General features: G+C 41.1%; 2 protein-coding genes across 7 annotated transcripts in view; one reads left to right on the forward strand and one right to left on the reverse strand.

The window, feature by feature from the left end:
• Positions 1 to 15,323, reverse strand: part of GTF2H1 (general transcription factor IIH subunit 1) — a 28,993-nt gene extending 13,670 nt beyond the window's left edge. Inside the window, exons 1-5 of one of the 3 annotated variants that reach the window (XM_063117194.1) lie at positions 15,234 to 15,323; positions 9,282 to 9,446; positions 7,834 to 8,026; positions 4,842 to 5,004; positions 1,874 to 1,967 (exon numbers count right to left, since the gene is read on the reverse strand). In XM_063117194.1, the coding sequence (XP_062973264.1) occupies positions 1,874 to 1,967; positions 4,842 to 5,004; positions 7,834 to 8,026; positions 9,282 to 9,435 (604 nt within the window). In that variant the 5' untranslated portion in view covers positions 9,436 to 9,446; positions 15,234 to 15,323. Of the gene's footprint in view, positions 1 to 1,873; positions 1,968 to 4,841; positions 5,005 to 7,833; positions 8,027 to 9,281; positions 9,447 to 14,952; positions 15,117 to 15,229 lie in introns of those variants that run through there. The other 2 variants (XM_063117193.1, XM_063117192.1) reach the window with 2 other exon arrangements.
• Position 15,324: 1 nt separating this feature from the next.
• HPS5 (HPS5 biogenesis of lysosomal organelles complex 2 subunit 2) overlaps positions 15,325 to 27,280 on the forward strand; it is a 37,099-nt gene continuing 25,143 nt past the window's right edge. For 2 of the 4 annotated variants that reach the window (XM_063117188.1, XM_063117191.1), the window contains exons 1-11: positions 15,325 to 15,453; positions 18,395 to 18,561; positions 20,116 to 20,226; positions 20,620 to 20,684; positions 21,362 to 21,554; positions 22,406 to 22,539; positions 22,930 to 23,145; positions 24,246 to 24,317; positions 24,965 to 25,053; positions 26,059 to 26,237; positions 26,786 to 26,944. In XM_063117188.1, coding sequence (XP_062973258.1) covers positions 18,454 to 18,561; positions 20,116 to 20,226; positions 20,620 to 20,684; positions 21,362 to 21,554; positions 22,406 to 22,539; positions 22,930 to 23,145; positions 24,246 to 24,317; positions 24,965 to 25,053; positions 26,059 to 26,237; positions 26,786 to 26,944 — 1,326 coding nt within the window. In that variant the 5' untranslated portion in view covers positions 15,325 to 15,453; positions 18,395 to 18,453. Of the gene's footprint in view, positions 15,454 to 15,796; positions 16,055 to 18,394; positions 18,562 to 20,115; positions 20,227 to 20,619; positions 20,685 to 21,361; positions 21,555 to 22,405; positions 22,540 to 22,929; positions 23,146 to 24,245; positions 24,318 to 24,964; positions 25,054 to 26,058; positions 26,238 to 26,785; positions 26,945 to 27,280 lie in introns of those variants that run through there. The other 2 variants (XM_063117189.1, XM_063117190.1) reach the window with 2 other exon arrangements.

The following is a 27,280-nucleotide window of genomic DNA, read 5'->3' on the forward strand; positions in this document are numbered from 1 at the left end:
CTTACAATCTAATAAAATCATAGTAAAACAATACGGAGGGGAAGAGAATGCAAACAGGCACAGGGTAGGGTAAGCAGGCACAGGGTAGGGTAAAACTAACAGTAGAAAGTCTGCACAACATCAAGTTTTAAAAGCTTTAGGAAAAAGAAAAGTTTTTAGTTGAGCTTTAAAAGCTGCGATTGGACTTGTAGTTCTCAAATGTTCTGGAAGAGCGTTCCAGGCGTAAGGGGCAGCAGAAGAAAATGGACGGAGCCGAGCAAGGGAAGTAGAGGCCCTTGGGCAGGCGAGAAACATGGCATCAGAGGAGCGAAGAGCACGAGCGGGGCAATAGTGTGAGATGAGAGAGGAGATGAACATAAAATTCAGTCAACAGCTTCCAAATGTTGTGTTAGCAGGAATTTTGTTCAGAACTTGTCTGATCTTTGAACAGAGAAAGAAGTAATTCCATATTAACTCTGTGCCACCCTGTATTCACCACTCAATGTTGGCAAGTTGGTGATACATCTGCAAGGTTCTAGAGAGGACCTGGGAGCCACTGCACTGCTTACATGGTGCTTTTAAATATGCAATTTAAATTGATACTGTCCTTGCTTCTATAGCTATTTATATAATATTAATTGTTCTAAGGGCTCCACATATTCCTGGCTAGTGGGGGTACACATTTTAAAGTTCATGCAAGTAAAAAGGAACTGGGAATTAAACTGCCAACTTAGCATCAGAATATATGCTCATGTTACCAGTGGAATATCCTATAATACTCTCTAGCAATATGGATAAACATGGTTGGCAAACAGCCTTTTACACAGGCCACGTTTAATAGGAGGAGTGCCAAATCTCTCCTTGTGCCCTCAAGGAAGTCACCTGAGGCCAAGTCTCCTTCCCAGTCATTTGAAATGGCTGGAGGTTTGAGGAGAATAGTATAGGGCACAAGAGATGGGGGCTCTCTTTCTAGCTTCACTCATCCCCCTGGTTCCTCTAGAGACCCATTTCTCCACTGGAATTCACCCCATGTACCACTCTACCACCAATGTGTTCTCCTCGTCTTTCTGAGTCACTTACAAGCTGGGAAAACAAGAGGTGGAAGAGATAAAAGCATAAAAGAGGAGAATCCTCTTTTTTGTGCTCCACTAGTTTAACTCTCCCTTCCTTTAGAGGCAAGGAAGAGAATATAGCACAGAGTGATACTATACCTTTTAAGCACCGAGACAGTTTGCAATCCTCATCTTAGGAGCATGCATTTCACAACTGAAACAATTCAGGCACAGTTGCCCAGCCCTCATGCTGGCTAATCCTGGACTAATAATCACAAAAAAAGCAAAGACTCCATAAGGAAAGATGATTATAAAGGAAATCATTGGGTTGGATCTGAATTTGCTCCTACCAGTGGGAGCATCCACCAAGTGGAATAACACTCAGAGCACACTTCCACTGGAGGTAAGGAGAAGGTGACTTTTGTAGATCCCCCTCCCCAGCAGGTATGTGTGTCCTCTGAAATTCTGCTCCACAGGGTTGGGGATCCCTCCAGAACAGATTTTTGAAGGGAATAAACAGTTGCTGGGGAAGGGGGGAAATTAGCAAAAGTTGTCCCCCTCTTCTGCCAGTGGGATTCTACTGCTAGATTCAACACCTTCTGTGGGTGGAAGGAGCCCTTTCATTTGTAGATCACGAAACCTGGATCTAATCCATTATCATTTAACAGCCATGGGACTAGATATGTGGCCAAAAATATCACCATGTGAAGATTTAAAGGTCTAATTGAAGAGGAAAATGCCTTCAGGCCAGTTTTGAAAGTGCAAAGGAAAGTCAGAAGTGTATGGTTACCAGAGATGCTACAAATCTGTATATAAGATTCAGTATTAAGTTGGTTATTTACCCGCAGGGTAAGTCCTAAATATAGATTCAATGATATCTGAAGTCAAATTATATCTCAGGCCATTGCATCCATCTGTTTGAGGTCGAACATCAGCCTACAAGAATAAAAATATTAGGAACATTTAAAAAATTGTCTGGTCATTTTTGCTAGGAGTCAACAACCTATGCTGATACCATGAGCCAAGGTGGCTTGTTATCATCCCCCATCACATATCCAATATCTCTTTTTAAAAATCTGTTAAGTTTATTTTAAATCTCTGCAGAGATTTTGTTTTGAGTTTAGGAGGAAAAGCAAATGAGAAATTTCCTGGATTCTGGGGGAAAGCCTGCAGCTTGGCTTGCAAATGCAAGCCAAGCTGGAGGCTCCAGGGAAATCTGCTGAGCCCAAAGAGGGTTGGATTTCCTCACAATGGTAACCCCTAAATGCAGAAGCCCTGGCTCTCATTACAGGTTGTAAGCATTGTGAGGAAGGGTGCACAAGTTCAAGGCTTATTTCCACATTATCACCATGTGGGTCACCAGTAGATAGTGTTTTCAGACTTCTGAGATTGCTACCTAGATTACTTTTCTAGGTTCTACCTAGATTACTTTTCTAGGTTCTACCTAGATTACTTTTCTAGGTTCTTCAAAATGAAATTATTTATTTTTCCTTCTACTTTTTATCAGAACTAATCTTCTCATCTGGATTTTCCTGGATTAATCTTCCCCAACTCTCATCTCAATCCACATAAACCCAACTCTTTTGCTTGGGAAAGATAATTTTCATTTCCATCCCTGCTCCCTTAATCTTTAGGTTAAACTGCTATATAGTTGGGAATATCATTCAATATAACTAGTCTGAACTGGTGGAAATTTTAGGAGGAATATACATGCTTTACTGATAGTTTGGTAATTTTTTAATTAATTATTGTTGTGAAAATGGCTGCTATCATTATATCCCCACTGTATTGCTCCTTAGCGTATTATCAGGGGGCAAATCTATAGCTCAGCTCATGTAGCACCCAGTTCCTTCAAAGATGCACACCTAACTATGATTCTTTATTTATCCCATTGTAAAACAATAATTAGTATTCATTATTATGAAAGACATAGTATATGGAGCAACGTAAGGATCATTCATTACCACGCCTCCATCGCAGGGCAGAATCCAATGGGGGAACTTATGCCCCTGCTGATTCTCTTGCGCCACAACAATTCCCGTCTGCAAGTGGTACAAGACCATCTCTGTGAGCGTAAGCACCTCGTTGGATTCTGCCCCACAAGTCCTGTCCATCTCAATAAGTAACAGTATAGGTTTGAACATTTTTAAACATTTGAAACAAATTTCATGATAACTCCTGTCTTAAATGTGAAATTACTTTCCTAATTTAATAGTTTTGTAAACGTTAACAACTATTAAAAAGAAGATTGGTTAACTGAATCTAGAGCTAAATTATACCCCTCTTGTGTAACAGAATATCTAACAAAATCATGTATAATTTTGTAAAGCCCAATAAAACAATACAATAAAACACTACAAAACAAAAACAATACAATAAAAAACTACCTAAAACAATACAATAAAACACTACAAAAACACTACAAAAACAATACAACAGTAGTCATTCAGTTAAAATATTGGGGGTGGGAGAGTAAAATCCCTGAGAAAACAGGACAGACTGATGTTAAAAAAAGACACCAGCCAATATGCCTTGGGAACGACTTTCATAAACTGGGTGCCACCACAGAAAAGACCCTCTCCTCAGTGGATTCCTGCCTGATCTCTAAAGGCAGGGGGACCCAGAAAAGGGCCTCCAGAGAAGATTGTAACTGATAGTTAAGTTTGTGCCAAAGGTGGTGGATCTCTGCATAGGGTCAATTAGGGCTTTAAAAGTCAACAGTAGCATCTTAAATTGAGCTTGGAAAAATCTGGGAGCTAGTGAAGGTTAATTGAAGAACACAATGTGTTTGCAGTGGACAGTCCGAATCACTAGTGGCCACTGCATTCTGAATCAGCTGATATCTCAGACGTTCTTCAAAGGGAACCCCATACACAACACATTAAGTAATCTAGTATGGATGTTATCAGGGCATGGATAACTGTAGTCAGATTATCTCTCACCTGGAAGCGATTCAGATGTTATACCAGCCAGAGGTGGTAACGGACACTGTAAGCTACTGATACCACAAGTATATAAAACAACACAAAATGCAAAAGAACCTTAAAAAACTATAGTAAGTACATTGCAATTATCAATGGGGGTGAGTGATTTATTAGATTATATATCGACATACAACACTGAAAGAAAAGTTAGAAGTTCTGACCAAATGTGTTTTTTTTAAAGGAATAGGACATCTCATATTGGTGCAGCATCTACCATAATGATGCCCTGGTTCACAGTTCTGCTACAAAAGAAAGGCTCTCGGGCAAGAGAAAGGTGGTAGAATAATTAGGGACTGCTAAAGAAATGTCAACATAATCAAGGAGTTTTAAAGATGTAGGATGAAGCTTCTGCATGTGTAGAGATTTTGAGTGTGTACTATGGCTCTTCCTAAACTTCTTGCTCCAGAAATATGAGGACTTTCTGGAGTGGCCTCCAACACAGTATTGAGAAACTAGTAAAAGAGAGATATTAGAAGAGCCTCAATGTGCATGCAGAACTGCTCAGACATGTGCAAAGAGCTCTTTGAATCTAAGCCATAGTTTTTTCAATTTGGTTGGAGAAAAACAGGTACCCACAGTTCAACAACATGTGTATTGTGAAAGCGAGCATGTGTATGTGTGGGCATACACACACATGAGATATTATGCACATGCTGTCAGGCATGAAAAATATATTTCAATATAGCAGGATTTCCCCTCCAGTAGTTATGCTTATTTCAGAAGATTGACCACTATTGTTTAGATTCTAGCTCCTATACAACTAGAATTCCAGGTAGAAAAGATGTTCCCCCCATTACTTAAACCATACACATTACTTAATGCATACCAGAAAAGCAGCAGAAATGCCCACATCCTGCTTATTAGATGCTGCAGTATTATCCATGGTGTTCATGCTTAAGCGGTTGGCCCAGAAGTCTTCAGCACTGATCACTTGACTCACAACAAGGTCTTTATAAAGCTGAAACAAAACAGGATCTTCTTGCAGCATTCTGGTAAGAGAATTTTAAGAACAGTTTGAAATGTTACATTTATTGGACTCTAGGATGTAGAATTTCAGTGCAAATTATAAGATGTTAACAGCAACTACTGTATTTTGAGAGTCAAAGGAATTAATTATACAAGTGATATTAAAAAATATGGGATTATATCCAATGGTGCCATTCTGCTAGCACAAAGTTTTTATTGTTTATGGACACTGTTTTATCCTTGTGCAAGTGTTAAATTCAATACTTTAATTCTAATTGCACAAGGTGTTGTGTAATCCATTATGACTTCATTAGACTAGGGGCTCATCTACACCTAGAGCCCTTTCAAGAGGAGGGAGGGATGATCATGAAGTTTTCTGCCCGCAATTTCAGGAGAGCCATTCCAGGGTGAAGTTTTTTGTTGTTTTTTACAACTCCTGACAATTGCGCAAGAGCAGAGTTGCGATCCTGCGCAAAGATGAGATTTTTTAAAGCACACACACACTCCATGCTGAAAGACCCTGAGACCCATCCAGAACATGTCGACAATGTTCTCACCCTCACCCCCGATACCCATGGGCTTGCTCAGCACAGCTGGTTGCCTATTCAGAGCCCTGCTACTCATGAGGAACAGCAACAGCTTCACAAGTGGAGGGCATACCAGCTGCGCACTTTGGGATTTTTGTGAGAGTGGGGGGGGGGGGGGAGAACGGGACAAAAGCTGTCATTAATATCCCGGGGAAACTGAGGGGTCATCCCTAGATTACAGCAGGATTAGCTATGCATCATGTGGCCTGGTAGGGACGACCTTGAGACTATTCTGGAATAAACGGCTGGTGTGGACAAGGTCAGGGTGTTGCTTGCACTAGTTGCGTTCGTTCTGATAGTGGCTGTGCAACTGCTAGTAGCTATTTCTTGTGTAACATTGGATATAACCTATCAAGTGTGTGATTGGGTTCACACAATATGGCCAGCCAGACTCAAGGCTGAGTGTGGGTTGTCATGTGATTTGAGCCCAGCCACACTAACAAATCATAGTTTCTTAATCACAAACAACCCATGGTTCACAACCCAACAACAAACCAAGAGTTCTGCTCGCAGATCGTTTATCATTAACAGACCATAGCTTGTTAGCATAGCTGTGTTCACACAACACAACCACCCATGGTTCAATCCATACTCAATGTTGAGTAAAAGTTTTCATGTTGTGTGAACCCAGCCCATGTCTGATAGTCTAAGAATGAAGGAAACTGCTGACTGTCCCCTCATACTACTCAGGAATCCTAAACATACAGTGCAATCCTAAGCACATCTACTCAGAAGTATGTACTGTTGAGTTCAATGGGGCTTTCTCCTTAGTAAGGATGCTTAAGATTGCAGTCTCAGGTTCTGCAGAACTCAAAATCTGAAGGGATACATATATTGTGTTTGAGACATATTAGTTTTTTCTCATCTTAACCACCCATCACCTATGGTAAATCTAATGAACAAATACACTTAGACAATTCTGCAGATTTTCACAAAGTAACTACTTTGCACCACTTGAAATTCTGGAGTAGCTACAAATTTTAAAACAAAAGGTTAGAATTGTTTATTTAATATTCATTCAAAATTTACTCACTATGACATATAAATATAATTTTAAAATATTTTGTCATGATATAAATACACACATTTATCAATAAGGAACAATAACAGGCCTTCTGTGGCATTCAGATGTCACATTTCTGATCTTCCAAACCATAGTTTGGAGGATCAGGAACAAGAAAAAGGCTTATGTGTGCCTTCTTCACCAGCAAACTATGGTTCAATTAAATCAGGAAGTCATCTATTATGCACAAATGAGGGGGGACAGGAAATGAGAGAGAGCACACCATGGTTTCAAAAATTTGACAAGCTCTATCTGTCACAACACAAAAATATATGTCTTACTCCGCTAGCTGAGCATCTATGCACCTGGAAAGCAAGCCAGGCTTCTGTAACAGTTAGACACAGGAACCTTCAATGACCTAGCCATAATACTCCTGGTGTTACTGCAGCACAGCTGATAAATTACTAAGAATAGATTGAATTGAAGATGATATGGAGATTTTTTTCCAGAGTTTGCGGGTACTCCTAGATCCATTATTGTCGCTGGGGGTCCAGGTGGTCATGGCAGCTCAGAGTGCCTTTTAGCAGCTTTGGCTGGCTTGCCCACTACGGCCTTTTCTGGACCAGCATAGATTTGACACACTGGCACAGCCATTAGTAACCTCAAGACTGGATTACTGCAATGAGCTGTATCTGGGACTGCCCTTAAGGCTGCTCTGGAAGCTGGAGCTAGTGCAGAACACAGCAGCTCGGCTGTTGTTGGGAGCTGCCTCTTTTCAGTATGTAATTCCTTTGATGAAGGGACCGCACTCGCTGGCTATTGGCTCCTGGGTCAGGTTTAAAGGTTTTGGTACTATTGTACAAAGCCCTAAACATCTTGGGACCATGATACCTGAGACAGCACCTTCTCCCTTACCAATCTGCCCAGTCACTGAGGTCATGCTCTTGGTAGTTCCGCATGGACTGTTGGCTGAATTGGAATCCACCAGAAGAGCCTTTAGTGTGGTGGCCCCTTCTCTTTGGAACTCCCTGCTTCAGGAGGTGAGTTAGGCCCCAACATTATGCTGCTTCTGGTGCCTCCTGAAAACAACTATTTTCCAGGAAGCCACTGTATTTATTGGTACATTGTTTTAAATTGAACAATTTTAATTTGCTGTTTTAATCTTCTGTCTTTTTACTATTTTATTCCTATTTTCACCACTTTAGAAAATATTTTAGATATGGAGCAGTGTATAAATATTGTGAGTAAATAGCCATCTTTACCTGTTTTTTTCTTCAAGTTCTTTATTAGCTTTCCTCTTGAACTTAGGTAACAATTGCTGGAGAAGATCCTTTACTGCATCTCGCTCTCTCACTGCTGTACGTTCATTAGAGAAATGGAAGTTGGTTGTGTCTCCTGTGTGCAGTACCAACTGAAGCTGAATCTTAGCTTTTCCTTCAGGACTGATTTTCTGACCTACATTTAAAGAACAGAATTTACATAACAGGATCCCCACCCCACCCCACAAAAACTACTGATGTGCAACAATAAAGGAACTGCCTTAAAACTGCTTCCTGATTTTATTACATTGTTTTATTACTTATAATGTAATAGTGTTTAATTTGTTGGAAACCACACTGAGCAATGAAGCTGAATTCCAGTAACACACAGACCTATGTGTTTGCAGTCAACAGTTTCAGAAATTTGTCTGTTCTGGATCAGGCTGTACTCCCTCCAAAGGAGCAGGTACATAGTTTGAGGGTGTTCCTGGATCCATCTTTGTTAATGGAGGCCCAGGTGACCTTGATGGCCCAGAGCATCCATTACAAACTTCGGTCAGTACACCAACTATACCCGTGCCTAGTTAGGGATAATCTAGCCACAGTGACCCATGCACCGATAATCTCACAATCAGACTACTGCAATGCACACTCCGTGGGGATGGCCTTGTGTGTGGTTCAGAAACTGCAGCTAGCGCAGAATACAACAGCTAGGGTGCACATTGAGATACTGAGCTATGCTCACATAATATCTGTGTTAAAAGAACTTCACTGCTTATTAGATACCAAGCCACGTATAAGGTTATGTTATTGTCATACAAAGTCTTAAACTACTTGGGGCGAGGATACCTTATACATTCCCGGGTGATTTCTAAGATCCTCAGAGGAGGCCTTGCTGGTCATTCCGAAATTAACAGAATGTCACCATGCAATACCTTCTTGGTAGCAGCATCCACCCTTTGGAAAACCCTCCTGTGTGCAGTTCAGGAGACAAAACATACTTGTTCACCCAGGCTTTCCCTGAATTGTAATTAATCATGCTGCTCCAACTTTCTGCCCATTGAACTGCTTTTATTATAACTGGAATTGTTTTTAATATCACATTTTAAATGTGATTTTAATATTTATGTATGAACTGCTTAGGGATTTTATTATATTTAGCAGCATATAAATATAACAAAACAATAAATATAACAAAACTGTACAGCACCATGTACATTGATGGTGCTATATAAATAATAATAATAATAATAATAATAATAATAATAATAATAAATAAAGGAGCTCAGTGTTTAATAGGGCTTCATTTTTTAAAAAAACTTTTTTTCTCTGATTTGTACCCTGCCTTTCTACCAAGAAAATGGCACTCAAGGCGGCTGTGTTTCAATACTCAACTAAAACTGTATGTTGAGGTAAGTATTAGGCATTCCCTGGAAAGAGCTTTTACTTACATTTTATATCTGCATACATATGGCTGATTGTAAACCGGTCCTTGCCCTCAGGTGCCCAGGCTATTCTTTCAGCCATGAGATAAAGAGCGCCATCCTGTTTCTTTTGGCGCACCTTCTTTACTATTAGTAACACTTCCTCAGATGATGTTGCCATTATGGAGGATGCTGCATTGAAACACATGTTTTTGTGTTATTTGTTTTTATAGATAAGTGTTTAAACTTGCTTCTTAAGTTTAAAAACTTGAGCTGGAAATGAAATATTTCTTGTGATATTTTCCACTGTTAGTGGACAGAGCTGGCTTGCAACAATCTATCAAGCAATATGTTTAAGGAGACTAGGAACCCATTGTTACGTTATTAGCAATTTCTTTTATTATCTCCATGACTGTAAGTCAACCATTAAAAAGGGGCATAATTCCGGGACACGAGCATTGCTCAACTCCCCAGATTTTTTATTTTGTCCACCTTTTGATTTTCTTTAGAACAATATCAAATTGTGAAGGCAGACGCCACTTTAAAGAGCAACACAAACATAAGCCTTCTTGATATTGGTTGAGTATTTCTTCTCTTGTATAATTTATATCTGAGAAATTCAAAGAAAAGAATGTTAGGAAACATCAATGATGTACATATAAACAGACTGCATTTTGATAAATGGGCATCCAGTTTTCTGAACCATATAAATGGAAAGATAAATGTCTATCCTCCAGACAAGATCAAGCAGACAAATGGCATTTTAAGATTCTGACTGCAAAAAATGGGTATAAAGGTCTTCTCGTTTTCAAACTTGGTGGAATTCCATACTGACTGGAATATGTATGGTCTCATTAACCCAGGCCTTCAAATGGGCCTTAAAGACCCATTTGTTTCTAATTCCGTTCTGTATTTCAATAGTTTTTAACATACTTATTTTAGCATTATTATGCTGAGCTGTAATTGTTGATAATTTTATTTGACTTTGTTGTTTTACAGGAACATGGTTTATTATGACATCCAACCACAGCCAGTATTTGCTTCATTCACAAGGATTTTCCTAGAAACACGTTAAGGAAACTGAGCTATCAGCACCCAAGAGAGAATTTAAAAACAACAACAACCAAGATATCTTTATTCAGTTCAATGTGTTTAATGCTATTAACACTGTTTGAAAGTGCTTAAGTTCCACAAACACGAAAGTGATTTGTTGGTCAAATCAACAAAAATATGAATGTTTGTTAGCCAAAGACATAAGGAAATTTTGGGGAAAAGTTGATTTCTTTGTGTTTGTGGCTACAATTCCACAGCAAGAACATTTAGCTGTTTTTGTGGTTGGCTTTTTAAAATGATCACTGTTTTATGCTGTGCTACTTTTGTTATATTTCATGTCTATTTTTTAATTTGTTATATTGTTTTATTTTATTGTAACCTGCTTTGAATGGGCATTTTATACATTTGCCCATATAAAAATGAATACAATATAAATATATCAATTATTTTGTTATGACCTATGGTCCAAACAAATTCTATCTGATCTGAACTGTCTTAAAGACAATTAAATAGACTGACACCAAGCAAAATTCAACTGGCAATTCATTTTAACAATTTATATTTCTGCTATTGACTAAAATTCTCTAAGATCGGCCTCTGCCAAACTCTAGCAATGAAAAGTGTATAGCCAAAGCATCATCCACTAATCTTTTAAAAATTATTTTAAAGAGAAGTCCTTGGATAACACTTTTCCTTAGTGAATGCTGATATTAAAATTTGGCCATTTTGGTTGGCAGTTCCTTATGCACTGTTCAGGCCAAGTATGTATTCTAAACCACTTTGAAATATGAATTGCAAACACATTAGCTTATAACCAATGGCTGTACGAATGAAAGACTGCTAGGAATTGAGGAGCCTACCTTATACTGGGTGTATTTGTATGATGACGATGGAAAGAGGCCATCATGACTTCTCTCCCTATGCATGACCACCATTTGGCATAATTCTCTGCGATGCAGTGTGCCATTCAAACCTGGTGTGCAGCATTGGTGGCTTTGTCCGCCGTGGGTTTGGGATGTAGGATGTACCCCCACCAACTGAGAGATTATGCAAATAGTGGTCATGTGCAACATTCAAGTGGAAAAGCCACAATGGCTTCTTCTCCCTACGCAATCATCTGCACCCAGTCACTGAATCAGAGCATTGGTCCATCTAGCCCAGTATCGTCGACAACGACTGGAACGGTTCTCCAGGGTTTTTGGCAGTTTTTCCACCCTACCTGAGATGGTGGGGACTGAACTTTGGCTCAGTCCCTGAAGTTCTGGTTTCCATTCACCATTCTGCGGTTAAGATTATTTTTCTGGCTCGTAATTTTGATCATGTCACCCCGCTTCTAAAATCCCTTCATTGGCTCACTATCTCCTACAGAATTCAATACAAGCTTCTCTTTTTGACTTTTAAAGCTTGTCATGGTCTGGCTCATCCCTACCTCTCATCTCTTATTTCACCTTACTGTCCTGCTCCCACCCTTCGCTCTAATAACACTATGTCTCTTACTCGCCCAAGAGTTTCTACTTCTCTAGCTCGTCTTTGCCCGTTTTCGCTCACTGCCCCCTATGCCTGGAATTCTCTTCCAGCGCATCTGCGAACCACGACGTCGATCACAGTTTTTAAATCTTATTTGAAAACATTTCTTTTCTCAAAAGCTTATAATCTGGAGTGTGATACTAGTTTTCATTATTTGTTATATTGTCCTCCACACTAGTTGGCTTTTCCCTTCCCTGTTGGTTTGTTACTGTGATTTTAGAAAGTAAGCCATATGACAGGGTGTTTTGTATTTTTTAAAAATTTTTGTTCTGTACAGCACCATGAAAATTGATGGCAATATATAATATTATTATTATTAATAATAATCTTCTGCATGCAAAGCATGTGTTCTACCATTGAACTGCAACCACTCTTGAACCACCAGTCATGGGATCAGTCTGCTCAGGCAACCAATCTTCCCCTTTCCCTTGAACTTACCCCAGAAACCTTTCCCCAGGGTATGGGGTCCTACTGGATAGTGTGTGCTGTAGCATGCTGCAATGGGAAGAGTGAACTACCCAAATCTGGGTGGCTTGTAAGGCACTTCATGTGAACTCCAATGAATACAGTCCACTGGATTTCAGTAGATCCTGCATATTCTACATACCAGCCTTCTAAAAGAAAAAATGGACCAGTAGCTTTTCTCTTTCAACCAAAGCTGATTAACTAGTTAACTGAAGATGAAGGTCTTCCCTTGGGGTGGAAGTACAATAAGACTGCAGCAAAAAGTGGTGGCCCCATGTCAAATTCTGCCATCCTACATGTAGTAAACTTTACCCATGCCTTGGTGTGATCATAGCTTGCATTTCTCGATCCCTACTTCATATCATTTCCTAAAGGCAAATGAAAACCAGTAGTGCAGAATGGAAAGACTACTTTTAATAGCCAGCCTGAATTTTCCTTCTGTTTTCTTAAAGCAACTCTTCAACATAAGGTTTCCCACAGTTGCTTTGCCCAACTTGAATATCCTACAAGGATATAATTTTGTGTAGGAGTGATATGCTTTTATTTTTAATGTTCTAGAAAAGGCAGTCAGTTTCAAGCATTAATACTTTTTAATTTAGAAGTTCTCTACCAATCCATACCACATTACCATATTAGTTCAATTTTAGTGAATAGTGCTTAGAACAATATATTCGGTGATTTTACAGGGTTCTAAAATGTTAATAGAAATACTAATATATGTAGTTTAATATAACATTTATCATTTGTATACATTTTGGTTTCATTGGTTTCTTAAGTTACAAAATATTAAAGATTGGAATATATTATAAACATCAGCATTTACATTACTACTTAAGAGGGCAGCATAATTCATACTATCTTCGTAGTCTGGGTTTACTTGTTACTTGGCTGTGGGATCCAGTGTAAGGGAATGCTTCTGTTTCAATTTCCAGGTTTTGAGAAACCATATTTTGCCTGATTTGAATGCAACAGCAAACTATGATTTTCTCAGACAAGGAAGGAATCAAAGTGTGGGAAGAGAGGGAAAAGGACTGGAAACATTACATCTAAATTGATCCAATGGAAACTGCAGGCACACCTTGTGCATACTGTCAACTAGTGAAATAGACTGTGACACACATGACCATGCTGCATCTTGTTTTGTACATGGAACTGTTTTTTTTTTGTAGGAGAATTATTCCTAGATGAAACAGCCCCCCAGAAGTTGGAGATATGAACTGAAGTCACGCTTTCCTTAAGGAGTCAAAAAGTTGCCTTGAGCAAGTCATTCTCAACCAGCCTTCTTCTGTTAATTTACTGAAAGGCAAAATTGTATGCCAACTAAATTAAAAGGGAATACTGAAATCATAAGTGAAATCACACTCAAAAAGTTTGCATAAATGGGTAAATTCTATTTCATAGGAAGTCAGCATTGGGAATAGCAGGTTATGGCTATGATTTTGCTCTGCTGTAAGCAATATGGAAATCCACTTCTTATTAAGTTTCACATAGAGAATTGGAAAGAGAAAAATGTTCAAGAGTGGAAGCAAAGTCTGGATTCTAACACAGTATGTAAAACTGACACTCAAAATACCAACGGCTTCAGGCCTATTAATGTAATATTCTCATGTGTCCCTGTCACCACTTTAGGGCGCAATCCTATGAAGATAGTTGGTAGCCTCGGAACTCAAAGGCTGCCGAATAGCCAAAGCAGGATGGCTGGACGTTAAGGTGATCTTTGCTTCTGCTCTCCAACCACCATGCATTTCTGTTAGATGGGCGATTTCGCCCATCTAGCAGCAGCACTTTGAAGGGAGAGGGAATGAAGCTGGGGTACCCATAGTACATCCTCTCTGGCAGCTTCTTGAACAGGCCCTCTACCAAAACTTGGCAAACAAAAATAATGACTTTTCACTAGCTGAATATGTTACAGGAGATAATAGAATGTTGTGCATTTTATCTCAAGTATTCTTAAAATAGCAAGTTTTTTTAATTAGTTACTTAGTTGGCATGCACCCAGAAAAAACGTTTATCTCAAAATGCTGATTTTAATCTATGTATCTTTGTATTGTATTTGTCAAAACCAATACAATATGTCTATTCATCCCAAAGACTGCCTTTCAGTTTCATGGTCCTGGTCTCCAGAAGAAAACATGAGCATTCCAAAATACCACTAGTATCTCTCACACCATCCTTTCAGGTGACTAATCAATCTTTCCTTGTTCTTATGCCACAATTTTAGAACACAGCATTTTACACGTTTCTCAAGCAAGGGCCAGAAAAAGGAGGAAGAGGAAACAAACATGTTAGACAAGAACCGTTTTCTCCCTTGTTAAGATCCACAACGGTATTTCCTCGAACAGGAAGGAGGGGCCCATCCGAGAAAGAAGAAAAGTAACACTTAGATAGAAAGAGAAAAATATTCACGGATGAAAAGAACACAGAAACGGGCTCCCTCACCTTGACAAAACTACATCCATACCGTATCTCCGAGGTGCCTGTAACATTACCCCCATTCATTCTCATGCAGCTGAGTGGTCTAAAGCATTGGTCAAGAGGAAGGAAAACCCAAACCCGTTTTAAAAACACTCTCTCCCCGCTTCCTCGCCCCAGTAGAAGACAGCGAGATGGGGCCTCCAGCCCCGGAACCACTGAATTCAGTCATGTTCCCTACCGTGAGGGCAGCCGCGGAGAGTCTGGCCTGTCACCACCGGCTCCTCCTGTTCCTGCCGGCAGATGCAGAAGTGCTCACTTCAAAAGAAGGAGGGCCCTGAAGCCCAAACACCACCTCGCCCCCAGCACGCAGCGCTCCCAGCCGCCGCCGTCGCCTCCTCCTGGGCCATGGGGCGGCCAGGCAGCTCGGCCGCGGAGGAACACGTGACCGGAAACAGCGCGCTCACCACGGCAGGGGCGTCACGTGACAAAAGAGACCAATGCCGCCGCCATGACACTTACCCGCTCATGTGATGAAACCTGTCAGCCCCCAGGGCCCTTTCCTGGTCACGTGAAGGCCCGCCTGCATCGCCGCCGCCATGACAGTGTCCTGGGAAAAAATGGGGGGAGGGTGACGATACAATAACAACACGGTTGCTGCCGCCTCGTTCCTTACGAGCCTGCTCTCGAGTCCGGTGGAGCCGGGGACTTCGTTTCTTTTGTTTCACCCGGTCTTCTTTTGGTACGTCAGACGGGCCCGGATCCGTTCTTGGTCGTCGTCGGCGCCGCTCCGGGAGTGGGGGGAGGGGGATCTTGCCTGAGCAACGGTCCGAAGGAGGGGGGAGCGAGGGGAGGGGATAGGAGAGCGCGCGCTCGTCACGTGACGCAGAGAGCGCGAGAAGGGGCGGGGGCGAGGTGACGTGACGTGATGTGTTAATCTCGCGGGCGGGCGGGCTTGAGTGATGTCTTCGGAAAGCGCGAGCGGGAGGCGGGCGATACTGTCCGGCGCTGCCTGGGTGTGTTTAGAGGCGGGGCCGGGACCTGTGGAGATCGAGTAGAACAGCTGCGGCGCGGACAGATCTCTGCTTGGGCGCGGACGGGCGCGAATTGTGGAAGCGAGAACCGCAAGGCTGCGGCGTTACGGCGCCTGAGGTGCCGCCTCTGTTCTATCTTGTGGGGCCATTGCAGAACGGAGAGCCCAACCGCTGCAACCCTACGCTAAACCCCTCATTACTTTAACGTTGGCTTGGAAGAGCTACTCTAAAGATACAGCTGCATCTCCTGGGAACTGATGTTGGATGTGCAGACAGGATATTTAAACTTCACGGGCTTGCTTTTTGCAGGTTGGTTATGCATAACGCTGAAGCAGTTTCCTATTTCCTCCTCTTATTTTATCTTATTTTTTTTTGCACCTGGTGTTGGGCCAGAGAGACAGATTGGGGATGCTGCTGGTATACTGCCCGGCATCCTCCCTGACTGAGCTGGCGGAGGCAGTCTCGAGTGTGGTGTTGGAGGAACCCAGGACGGTGGTTCTGGGCGACTTCAATTTTTTATTTTTTTTATTTATTTTTATTTATCATACTTATACCCCGCTCCTCAGCCAAAAAAGGCTCTCGGAGTGGCTTACACTTAGCAAAAAAGACAGTCCCTGCCCTCAGGCTTACAGTCTAATAAAGACATGACACACAAGGAAAAGGAGTCAAGGAGGGAGGGAGGGAGGAGAGAGAAAGAGAGAGAGAGAGAGAGAGTCCAGCAGGAGCAGGCCCTGATATTACTTCTGCCTGCTCCTGTCCCCTCGGTCCTTCTTCTTCCCCACAGGGCCAAGATGGCAGTTTGCCCTGTGGGGGGGGGGGAAGAGTCCAGCAGGAGCAGGCTCCGATGTTACTTCTGCCTGCTCCTGTCCCCTCGGTCCTTCTTCTTCCCCACAGGGCCAAGATGGCAGTTTGCCCTGTGGGGGGGGGGGGGAAGAGTCCAGCAGGAGCAGGCCTTGATGTTACTTCTGCCTGCTCCTGTCCCCTCGGTCCTTCTTCTTCCCCACAGGGCCAAGATGGCAGTTTGCCCTGTGGGGGGGGGGGGGAAGAGTCCAGCAGGAGCAGGCCTTGATGTTACTTCTGCCTGCTCCTGTCCCCTCGGTCCTTCTTCTTCCCCACAGGGCCAAGATGGCAGTTTGCCCTGGGGGGGGGGAAGAGTCCAGCAGGAGCAGGCCTTGATGTTACTTCTGCCTGCTCCTGTCCCCTCTGTCCTTCTTCTTCCCCACAGGGCTGAGGCTGTCTCTGGGGCTCCGGCTCAGGACTTTATGGCTTCCATGACATCCATGGAGCTGTCTCAGTTTGTCATTGGCCCAACACATGAAGCAGGGCATACCCTTGATTTGGTTTTTGCTCCAAGCTGTGAGATGGATAGTCTGAAGATTGGGGTGTGTGTGTCCAAGTAACCCCATTGTCATGGTCAGACCATTTCCTGGTGGGATTTGAACTCACGGCGTTACTACCCTACTGCAAGGGTGAGGGACCCATTCGGATGGTCCACCCCAGGAGACTGATGGAATCCAATAGATTTCTGAATGCTCTTGGGGATTTTCCAGTGGAGAGAGCTGGTGATCCAGCTGAGGCCCTAGCCTCACTGTGGAATGGTGAGATGCGGAGGGCCATCGACTTGATCTCACCTGAGTGCCCTCTCTAGTCCTGTAGACCCCGCTCTGCTCCTTGGTATACTAAGGAGTTGCGGTCAATGAAACAGGCTGGACGTCGGCTAGAGGGCAAATGGCACAAGACTTGAAGCGAAGATGACCGAGCACGTTGTAGAGCGCATAATCGTGCCTATTGCGTGGCAGTGCAGGCAGCAAAGAGGGCTTATTTTGCTGCCTCCATTGCGTCCTCGAGTAGCCGTCCAGCAGAGCTCTTCCGGGTGGTCCGGGGGCTGCTAACATCATCCCAGCAAATGGGGCCCTGGCTCTGTCAAGGACCCACTGTCACCTTTTTGCATCACATTTTGAGGACAAGATCGCTTCTCTCCGCAGCGAGCTTGATGTTGTTTTTAGTGCAGCTCCAGTTGAGGTGTCCGATGCCACCATCTGCCCAATTTTGTGGGATCAATTCCAGTTATTGTGGCCTGATGATGTGGACAAGGTGCTTGCAGCAGTGCGACCGACCACTTGCCCTCTCGATCCCTGTCCCTCCTGGCTTATAAAAGCAAGCCGAGGGGGTCTGACTGGGTGGGTCCAGGGGGTGATAAATGCTTCTCTCCAGGAAGGGGTGGTCCCTGCTGTCCTTAAGGAGGCAGTAGTGCGACCACTCCTGAAGAAGCCCACCCTGGACCCGATGGTATTAGGCAACTACCGCCCAGTTGCTAACACTCCTTTTTTAGGGAAGGTACTTGAGAAGGTTGTGGCGGTGCAACTGCAGGCACTCTTGGAGGATACTGATTATCTAGATCCATTCCAGTCTGGGTTCCGATCTGGTTACGGGACTGAATCAGCCTTGGTTGCCCTGATGGATGACCTTTATCGAGAGAGGGACAGGGGGAATGCAACCCTGTTAATCCTGCTCGATCTCTCGGTGGCTTTTGATACCATTGACCATGGTATCCTCCTGGATTGACTAAATGTTTGGGAAATAAATGTTTGGGAAGCCAACTTTTAGCTAAACAGTAAAGAAATCACATTTCACATTTAATTCTTATAGGTGGAGCTGGAAATGAAGCAATAACAAACTTGTAGGAGACCATTGTAACTTTTATACCAATGACATCTGTGCCAATGATACCTGAATCTTATAGCCATGTATTGGCAGAGTTTGAATGTCTCAGTCCACTGCTTTCTGCTCTCAGGCTGGATTCTAGTCGTCTGAAGGTGTGTTTGATTCATGGTTGGTATTATGATGTTGATATACTAACGGTATTTACAAACACCATATATTTGTAATTCATGGCAATTAATGTGGAGCCATTGGTCTAGGACAGCCTTCCCCAACCTTGGGCCCTCCAGATATTTTGAACAACAATTCCCAGCATTCCTGATCATTGGCCATGCTGGCTGGGACTCATGGGAGTTGAACTTCCGAACATCTGGAGGGCACAAGGTTGGTGAAGGCTGATCCAGGAGATGTTGTGTATTTAATGCATTCCAAGGCAGAGTCTATAGTTTTAAGTCCATTGGTGTAAAATCTTACTATCAGGTTTGCAGCTAAAGCAGGAGATTTTAGCAAAGAAAAGAGTTAACAAGCAAAATGAAGGGTAGTTATTATTCATTGAGGATTTAGGGGGAGTTCTTTGTAGCAAACTTTTTTCTGATTATTTTATTTGTAGAACGGAAATTGTTTTATCATGTTCTTTACAAGTGATTTCATAAAGTAGGAGGGGAAATGTTGCTGTTAATAATACTGATTTGAGTGGATAATAGGGACACTATTTGCTTTCTGCCAAAAATATAACTCATTGTGGCTAATAACAACAAAATGCTGATTAAAAATAGCAACTTAATAAAAACAGAATCTTAATTAAAAATAACATCAAAGCTAATCAATTAAAGTTATTGAAACTATATTTTAAGTTTGAAGTGCCAAACACACTTAACATGATCAACAAATTGGTTCAGACATAAAAGTTATATCTAGCATTACAAATACATATCTCAGTGAGCTTGCATGCTGCACTCTCACCCATTTTGCTTCTGTTTTAGATTAACCACAGATTGCTTGTTGTTGACTGGAACAAATTGTGGTTAATCTTTGAAACATGATTTTTTTATTCCCTTTGTTTTAATTTTCTCCAGCAAGTGTATGGATAACGATCAAAAAGCTGGAACCACCAAAAAGAATAGACAGTTCATGAGAAATAATATACCAGTGGTGTTTCCAAATGGAGGGCTCCTAGAGCTAACAAAGACAAGACATTGTGCAATTATTCTATTGCTTCTTCCTTAACAGATTTTTTAATGGTAAGAAATAAGACAAAAGAACCAGTGGGAAATCACAGGAACTTTGCAAATTGAGGACAACATTATCTGGTCCTCCTCTAAAATTCTATGAATAAGGCAGGATGATTGCACAGTAAAAAGTTTCTCTAGAAGCACTCCAGGCCAAAGTATGGCTGCTCTGGAGCAAAAACACATGCACATGTCTGTGGCTTGTTCATGTAATGCTAAACCATGGTTAAGTGCTGCATCGAACTGGGGCATTTGTTTAAAATTAAGAGAATGGCTTGTTGCTACTGTTCTAAGAAGTGCATAGCAAGATGTTTTTGTCCATGTTTTCTTAAAATGTTTTGGTAGTTAGAGTGAATAAGGTCCTCATTCTCTGCCAGTTTTTTTCTTCCTTGAAAGTGAAAGTAAAACTAGTATCAACAAAAGCAGTATTTTCTTGCAATGGTGTACTGGTTTGTAACTATATCCTTTTTTCTTTTAAAGTGTACATGTATAGCAGTTTCTCGAAAATGGTTGGCATTAGGTAGTTCAGGTGGAGGCCTGAATCTCATCCAGAAAGAGAGCTGGAAACAGAGGCTTTTTCTCACTCATAAGGTAAGGTTGAAGGGAAACTTTCAGAAACCTCAAGCTAAGAACGAAGTATAACTTGCAGAAAATGAGAAACAGTACTTTCATTAAACATCCAATATTGAATGAAGAATTTTTTTCATTTTAAATATGTAATACTATTCTGTTAAGTGCTATTTCAGTCGTATCACTCAGTCTCTTCAGCTGCTCTTTCAATCATTAAATGGCTGAGAAAATTCTTTTAAAATATGAGTAATAGCTAGTGCAGAAATGGGAATCAGAATTTTGAATCAAGAAGCCAATGAGTGATAGAAAGTATTTTAAAAGAAGGGTAGAGGTGACAATCAATATGAAAAAAATGTGTAAGACATGGTTGAGGCAGTGAATATTAACCAATTTGACTACTTCATGTCTTGTCAGGAAGGTGCCATTTCCCGCATTGCTTTTTGCTTACATGATGAGGACTATGTTGTTGTAGCTACAAGGTGAGAATATTTTTCAGAATCTCTTGTTCTTTGGTAATAGTACAGTTTTTTTTAACAGTGGAAGAGATTCATTATGCAAAGAATCATAGAAACATAGAGTTGGAAGGGGCCTATAAGGCCATCGATTCCAACCCCCTACTCAATGCCGGAATCCACCTTAAAGTATACCTGACAGATGGCTGCCCAGCTGCATCTTGAACACCTCTAGTGTGGGAGAGCCCACGACCTCCCTAGGTAATTGGTTCCATTGTCGTACAGCTCTAACAGTCAGGAAGCTGAAGATGAGAAAGATGAAAGTCATGTAAGCATTTAAATGCTAACCATATTAATGCACAGCTCATGTCTCTTTCTTCCCCCCTATTTTGTTTGCAAGGACAGAATACTAGAAGTTTCCACTTATCTCATCCAAAAGCAGCAAGCTGTGGTTTATGCAACTACATTTTCAGGTTGTAGTTTGGGGACAAATTGTGGTTTACACAAGCTATCATTTGCTGGAGTTGAATGCAACAACGAACTGGTTTGCACCAAACTAGAAGTGGAATCACCTCATTTTATTGTCATGGTTTTATAGTATACTTGGAATGTTTTATGATATATTACCTGTTCGCTGTCCTGGAATTTGTTGAATGAAGGGTGGCGTAAAACTGTTAAAAATAATAATGTAAACTTTTTTACAGTCAAGGCCTTGTTGTTGTCTGGGAATTGAATCAGGAACGTCGTGGGAAGCCAGAGAGGATTTATGTTTCTTCTGAGCACAAAGGGAGAAAAATAACAGCTCTTTGTTGGGATACTAGTGCACTTCGTGTTTTTGTTGGTGATCATGTGGGAAAGGTGTCTGCGATCAAGATTAATACATCCAAACAAGGAAAGGTAAGTTTTTTGAGCAAGATTTTAAACAAAAGAGTGAGTCCACACATTTTGGCTGGTCCCTGTAATCACCCAGATCCTGCTCCCTTTCTCCGCTCCAAAGTCAGGAGGAGGGTTGGTCTAATTTCAAAGAAGGACAACATGGGCAAGCCCTGGTCACCCTCCTGAGCTTGGTGGGCACAGCAGTTCTGACACTCTTCAAAGATACCTGAAAGGCAGTGTGGTTCCTTCCCACTTCTGAGTTCCAAGCTAAGGAAGAAGTCCAGCGCTTGTTATGCTTGCTAGAATGAGGAGTGATGTTGGCCTTTGTAAGTGTGATGAGTGCATAAGTGGACGTTTTAACTGTGTTTGTGTGTGTGTGTGTGGTTTTTGATAGGCTCAAAACTCACAGAATGAGGCAGTTTTGTTTAAAAAGAATAGATTCAGATGTAGAAATGAGTACTCAGACCTGCTTGGTTTTTATATATGTGGTTAAGGTGTCTTGTCACTCTTGAGAATTCTACTTTCATTATAAGATCTGATAGAATTGTAATGCCAGCACTATGTAGAAATAAATGAACACTTTTAAGTTCTAAAAGCTGCCTCACATGTTGTTTTTGGTCTACGATGCATGTTTATGTTTAGGCGTGTCTTTTCATTTATCCTTACATATTGATGGCAGGTGCAGCTCCAGATTTCATCCATGCTTTTAAAAAATATGAAATGCAGCCTTAACAAGGTGAATTTTCTCTAGTGTAAACATTTTTGTGTTCTTAGTTCAATGTAATCAATTTTGCAACTCTTGTTTTTTTCATGAAAGGAGTTCTGTCACTGCTGAAATAATCCAGTATATATGTCTTCCATTCCCCCCATAGGCCGCTACTGCATTTGTGATGTTTCCTGTTCAGATTATAACCACTGTTGATTCCCGAGTGGTTCAACTTGATTATTTAGATGGAAGGTTGCTTATCTCTTCTCTTACTCGCTCTTACTTATGTGACACTGAGAGGTAATTAATATACTATAAAGTGTTTGTGGTGTAAATGGAAGTCCCTATCAATCATCTGCAGGATTATTTTTTAATATTATTTTTCACCTAGAAATAAGTAACTTATCCTTGAAGATACTGTTAACTTAATTTTACCTATTGTACTTTTCAGTGATCACATCCTCCAAAGTTAGTTCAAAAATTTTAAGATAGAATTTTTGCTACTACTTGCATTTCCAGCTCTGCATTGAATTCTTTAGGTCTCACAAAAGCATGATTTTCCTGAGCCCCCGTTCACCTCTTGTAATTGTCCATCTCAAAGGCTTCTAAAATTTTGTTTCTTTCTTCTTTGTTTTATTCAATAAATGTTAAAAATGTTTTTTTCTAAATATAACATTATTGGTTAAATAGGGAAAAGTTTTGGAAAATTGGCAATAAGGAAAGAGATGGTGAATATGGAGCTTGTTTCTTCCCACTTGGAAAGAGTTGCGGGAGCCAGCAGTCACTGATATATTGTGCACGTCCTGGTTCACGGATGTGGGAGGTGAACTTTGAAGGAGAGGTCCTAAGTACACATCAGTTCAAACAGCTCCTGTCAGCACCGCCTCTCCCTGTTATTACTTTAAGGTATTGGTCATGATATTAAATCATTGGATATAACGTTCCTATTGGTTGTGGTTTCTACAGTGGTGGTGGGAATGCCTTTTTGTGCTGGGTATATATGTAGGTGGGATCATGGGGGTGGGCGAAAGGAGTTTGAGCTGATGACAGTTGAGAATCTTCCTGGATTTCTACACTTCTCATTGAGTGTGGTGGTATACTTTTGAGGAGTAGGGGAGAGATCCAGAGCAGATGCTGGTGGAAGAGCATAGATTTGAATCTGTGCTTAAGGAGCCTGAATCTCAGTGCATGTGAAAGCCTAGAGCCTGGTGATTGTGCGTCATTTCATGTTTTGCCAGTAGCAAAGCTATCACTTTTTAAACACCTGTCCAGCAGAGCCAGTGTGGCTAAGGTGTTGGACTGGGAGTCGGGAGATCTGGGTTCTAGTCCCCACTTGGCCATGGAAACCCACTGGTGACTTTGGGCTAGTCACAGACTCTCAGCCCAACCTACCTCACAGGGTTGTTGTTGTGAGGATAACATGGAGAGGAGGAGGATTATGTACACTGCCTTGGGTTCCTTGGAAGAAAAAAGGTGGGATATAAATGTAATAAATAAATAAAATAAATAGTTGCTTATGAAAAGTGCTGCATGTTTGGTTTGGATTATGCAGGCATCCTTTTGCAGAAGTGACTGCATAGAAGTAGATTGGGTCCCCAGAAACAACCAAGCTCTAAAGATACCATATGAAGTGGATTTTTATGTTGCTCAATCTAGCACCAAGCTCCTCAGATGCTATTGTCTCTCATATATTTCAACACTTCTCAGGGAAAGTTTCAGTACTTACTCCAGGGGTGGGAAAGTTGTGACCCTCCAGATATTTTGGCCTGCAACTCCCATAAGCCTTAGCCATCCAGTGGTGAAGGATCATGGGAGTTGTAGGCCAAAACATCTGGAGGGCTATAAATTGTCCACCCTTCTCTAGACCAAGCACATATAAAAGGCTTTTTATTTATTCTAAAATAAAGCTCTACAAAACTCTGTTTTAAACATCTGGTACAGCTCATTCTTGTGATTTTAATGTTTTGTATTTTTAACAAATATACAAAAAATGTTTCTTTTTAAAGGGAGGATCCGGAGTACAGTGTTTCTGGCTGCTCCTCTCAGTCTTTGGCTTTCCCCAGGATGCTTTATTTAAGGTAAATATGAAACAATTCTTTGATTATTTCAGCTGCAGAACTGCAACATGAGATTATCAATTAGTGTTAAATTATCTCATGTTAACTTTATATCTCACTCATTCCCCAAGAAGCTGAAGGTAGTATATATGTTTCTGTCCCCTTCTATTTTTTCCTCACAAAAACCTTTGAAGTAACTTCAACTCAGTGATAGTGACTGGCCCAAAATCACCTAGTAAACTTACACAACTAAGCTGTGATTTAAACTCAAGTCTTAAAGAAAATTGTTATCCCTTGTTTGTACTAAACATATTCTTGTGTTGGTACATGAGGGCAAACCATCCAGTAACATAAGTCTATCACTGCCTCTTTGCTGCTACCATAAAGAGCTGTTTCTCACGTTGAACTTTATACAGTACATTTCTGTGCAGGAAGATACAAAATAACAGCCTTAATGTGCGACCATTAATATTATTAATCAGCCTTACTCTGCACAGAATCCTGAAGAAGTGGGAGATCTTCCTCCCAGCAGCTATTCCTAAAGGAAGCTAAAACTTTCTCTCCAAAATGGCAAGTGTTCCCATTTTGTTTGAACACTCAAAGCCAAGGGACAATTTTGATGATAACAAATACCCCTATCTTCTTTCTGCCCCCATTTTTTTTTACAGCGAGCACTGTGTAATGACATGGACAGAAAAAGGCATTTACATTTTCATTCCCCAAAATGTCCAAGTTTTGCTCTGGAGTGAAGTGAAAGGTAAATTGCATGTTGCGTAGAGAACTTGGTTTTTAAAAGCTAACTTCTGTGTACTTTGGAAATGATGGAAATGTCCAAAGGTTATCTAGGTAAGTATCAGGCTGTTTGTGAGCAGAGTGGTAGTGATTGCCAATGGAATGACACTAGGTCAATTTTACCCCCTCCTTCTGTCCTTTTATCTACTCCTTTTTTGGTTCTGAAATGTATGCCTAAATGTACGTTAGGCTCATCTTAACGGGCCAGTTTGCACTTCACAGCAGCAAATTGTGGGTTAATAAATCATGTGAGACACATCTGGTTCCTGTAAACAACTGTTGATTGCCCCAATTTGATGCACACTGCCTGCAAGCTGATTCTGGTTTCTGTTAAAATCTCTGATTGGATGTTGTTGAGCATGACATGTGAACCCTGACCAATGGGTTGTTTAGGGGCTAAACTATCCTGCAGTTATCCTACCAACAAGCCATGGATTAACTGCTTGTTGGGAACTGCTACACACAGTGTCTTCCAAACATGCAAAAACAGAGTTACCTGTAAGACTTCCACACATAAGTGCATGCTTTATTTCTTAACAGCCATGTAGGGTAAACATGCAGAGCAGTCCTTCATGTGCTTTGGAGCCTGGTGCTGAATGTGGTGCCACATAACTGGGATAGCCAATAGACACAACCACGAGACAAAATATTAGATAACTCTGAAGAATTATACTATCATCCTGTCCTTCATATGTTCGTAAGCAGAAAATCTTTATAGAGGGGGTGGTGGAAATATTCGTTGAAATATGAAATTCAGCCAGCAACATTAGGAGCTGTATTTGGTCTGATGTTTCTAATTGTCTGTTTTTGTTTGTATTTTATGCTTTTTATGGTTTTAAATTTTGTATATTTGTTTTTAATGTTCACTGTTTTTAACTTTTGTAAACCGCCCAGAGAGCTTCAGTTGTGGGGCGGTATATATGTGTAGTAGTAGTAGTAATAATAATAATAATAAATCTCTTTTGTCTAGATATCCATGATATTGCAGTATATAAAAATGAGCTCTTCTGTTTGCACACCAATGGAAAAGTCTGTCACCTCTCCCTTCTGCCAGTTGAAAGATGCATAGAACGTTTGCTTAGGAGAAGCTTTTGGAATCTTGCAGCCAGAATCTGTTGTCTGTTCCAGAATTCTGTTATCTTGTCTCGGGTAATCAAAATGAATGTCACATGATATTACTTCTTTCAAAATAATTGTCTTTTAAGGCTGTTCTCAGAACTAATAAATCTCATAAATATAAATATCATAAGTTGTCATATTGGCTAGATCCTTAGTTAAGAAGGTTCACAAAAGGAAAGTTTCCCATTCCCCTTTGCCCTCTGTAGCCACCTGTAACACCTGAAAAGCCTCTCCAAGGGGTCAGGGGCACTCCTGAACAACATGGTATGGGGAGCAGGGTATTGCCCTTCCTCAGCAATCCTCTGCATCCCCTGCTGTGTTATTCAGGAGGATCCCCTGACCTCTTGGAGAGGTTTTTCAGGGGTTAAAGGTGGCTGCAGGGTATCAGTGGGGGGAGGTGACTTCTGTGAGCCTCCTTAAATGTATTTATCCTTGGATCCAAGTTATTGTGGTATATTATAGCTATAGCCAGTGTTAATTTCCTTTATAGAAGTTATTTCCCCCCTTATTCCACAGTTTATTGCAATGCTTAGTAAATTTTGTCGCTTTAATCAGATTTCCATTTTGTGCATTATTAGGCAAGAAAAGCTCTTCCCGTAGATAAGCTAGAACACTTGAAATCGCAGTTGGACCTTTCAACACAAAGTGATATCATTGCGCAACTTGAAGAACTAATCTCAAAACTTGAGCCTTTAGATTCTGCATGCAGTAGCAGGAGAAGCAGTATTTCTTCACATGTAAGCATATTCCTATTTGAGCTGTTAGATAAAAGAGGATAAAAATAGGTTGGCTGGATATTCATTATCCATGCTATCTGTTCTTTAAAATATCCTATTATCTGTGCTTCATTAGATTTTTTTTAACTATTCAAGCATAGTATATATTAGATTTATTTATAATAGAAACTATAACTTGCACTATATTTTCTATTTCAAGATTCTTCTGGTGTGATAAGAACGTAAGAAGAGCTGTGCTGGATTAGACCAAGGTCCATCTAGTCCAGTATTCTGTTCACACACGGTGGCTAACCAGCTGCCCACGTGAAACCCATAAACAGGACATGAGTGCAACAG

The sequence above is a fragment of the Elgaria multicarinata genome, chromosome 2 (assembly GCF_023053635.1).
Source record: "Elgaria multicarinata webbii isolate HBS135686 ecotype San Diego chromosome 2, rElgMul1.1.pri, whole genome shotgun sequence".
Classification (NCBI taxonomy): Eukaryota; Metazoa; Chordata; class Lepidosauria; order Squamata; family Anguidae; genus Elgaria; species Elgaria multicarinata.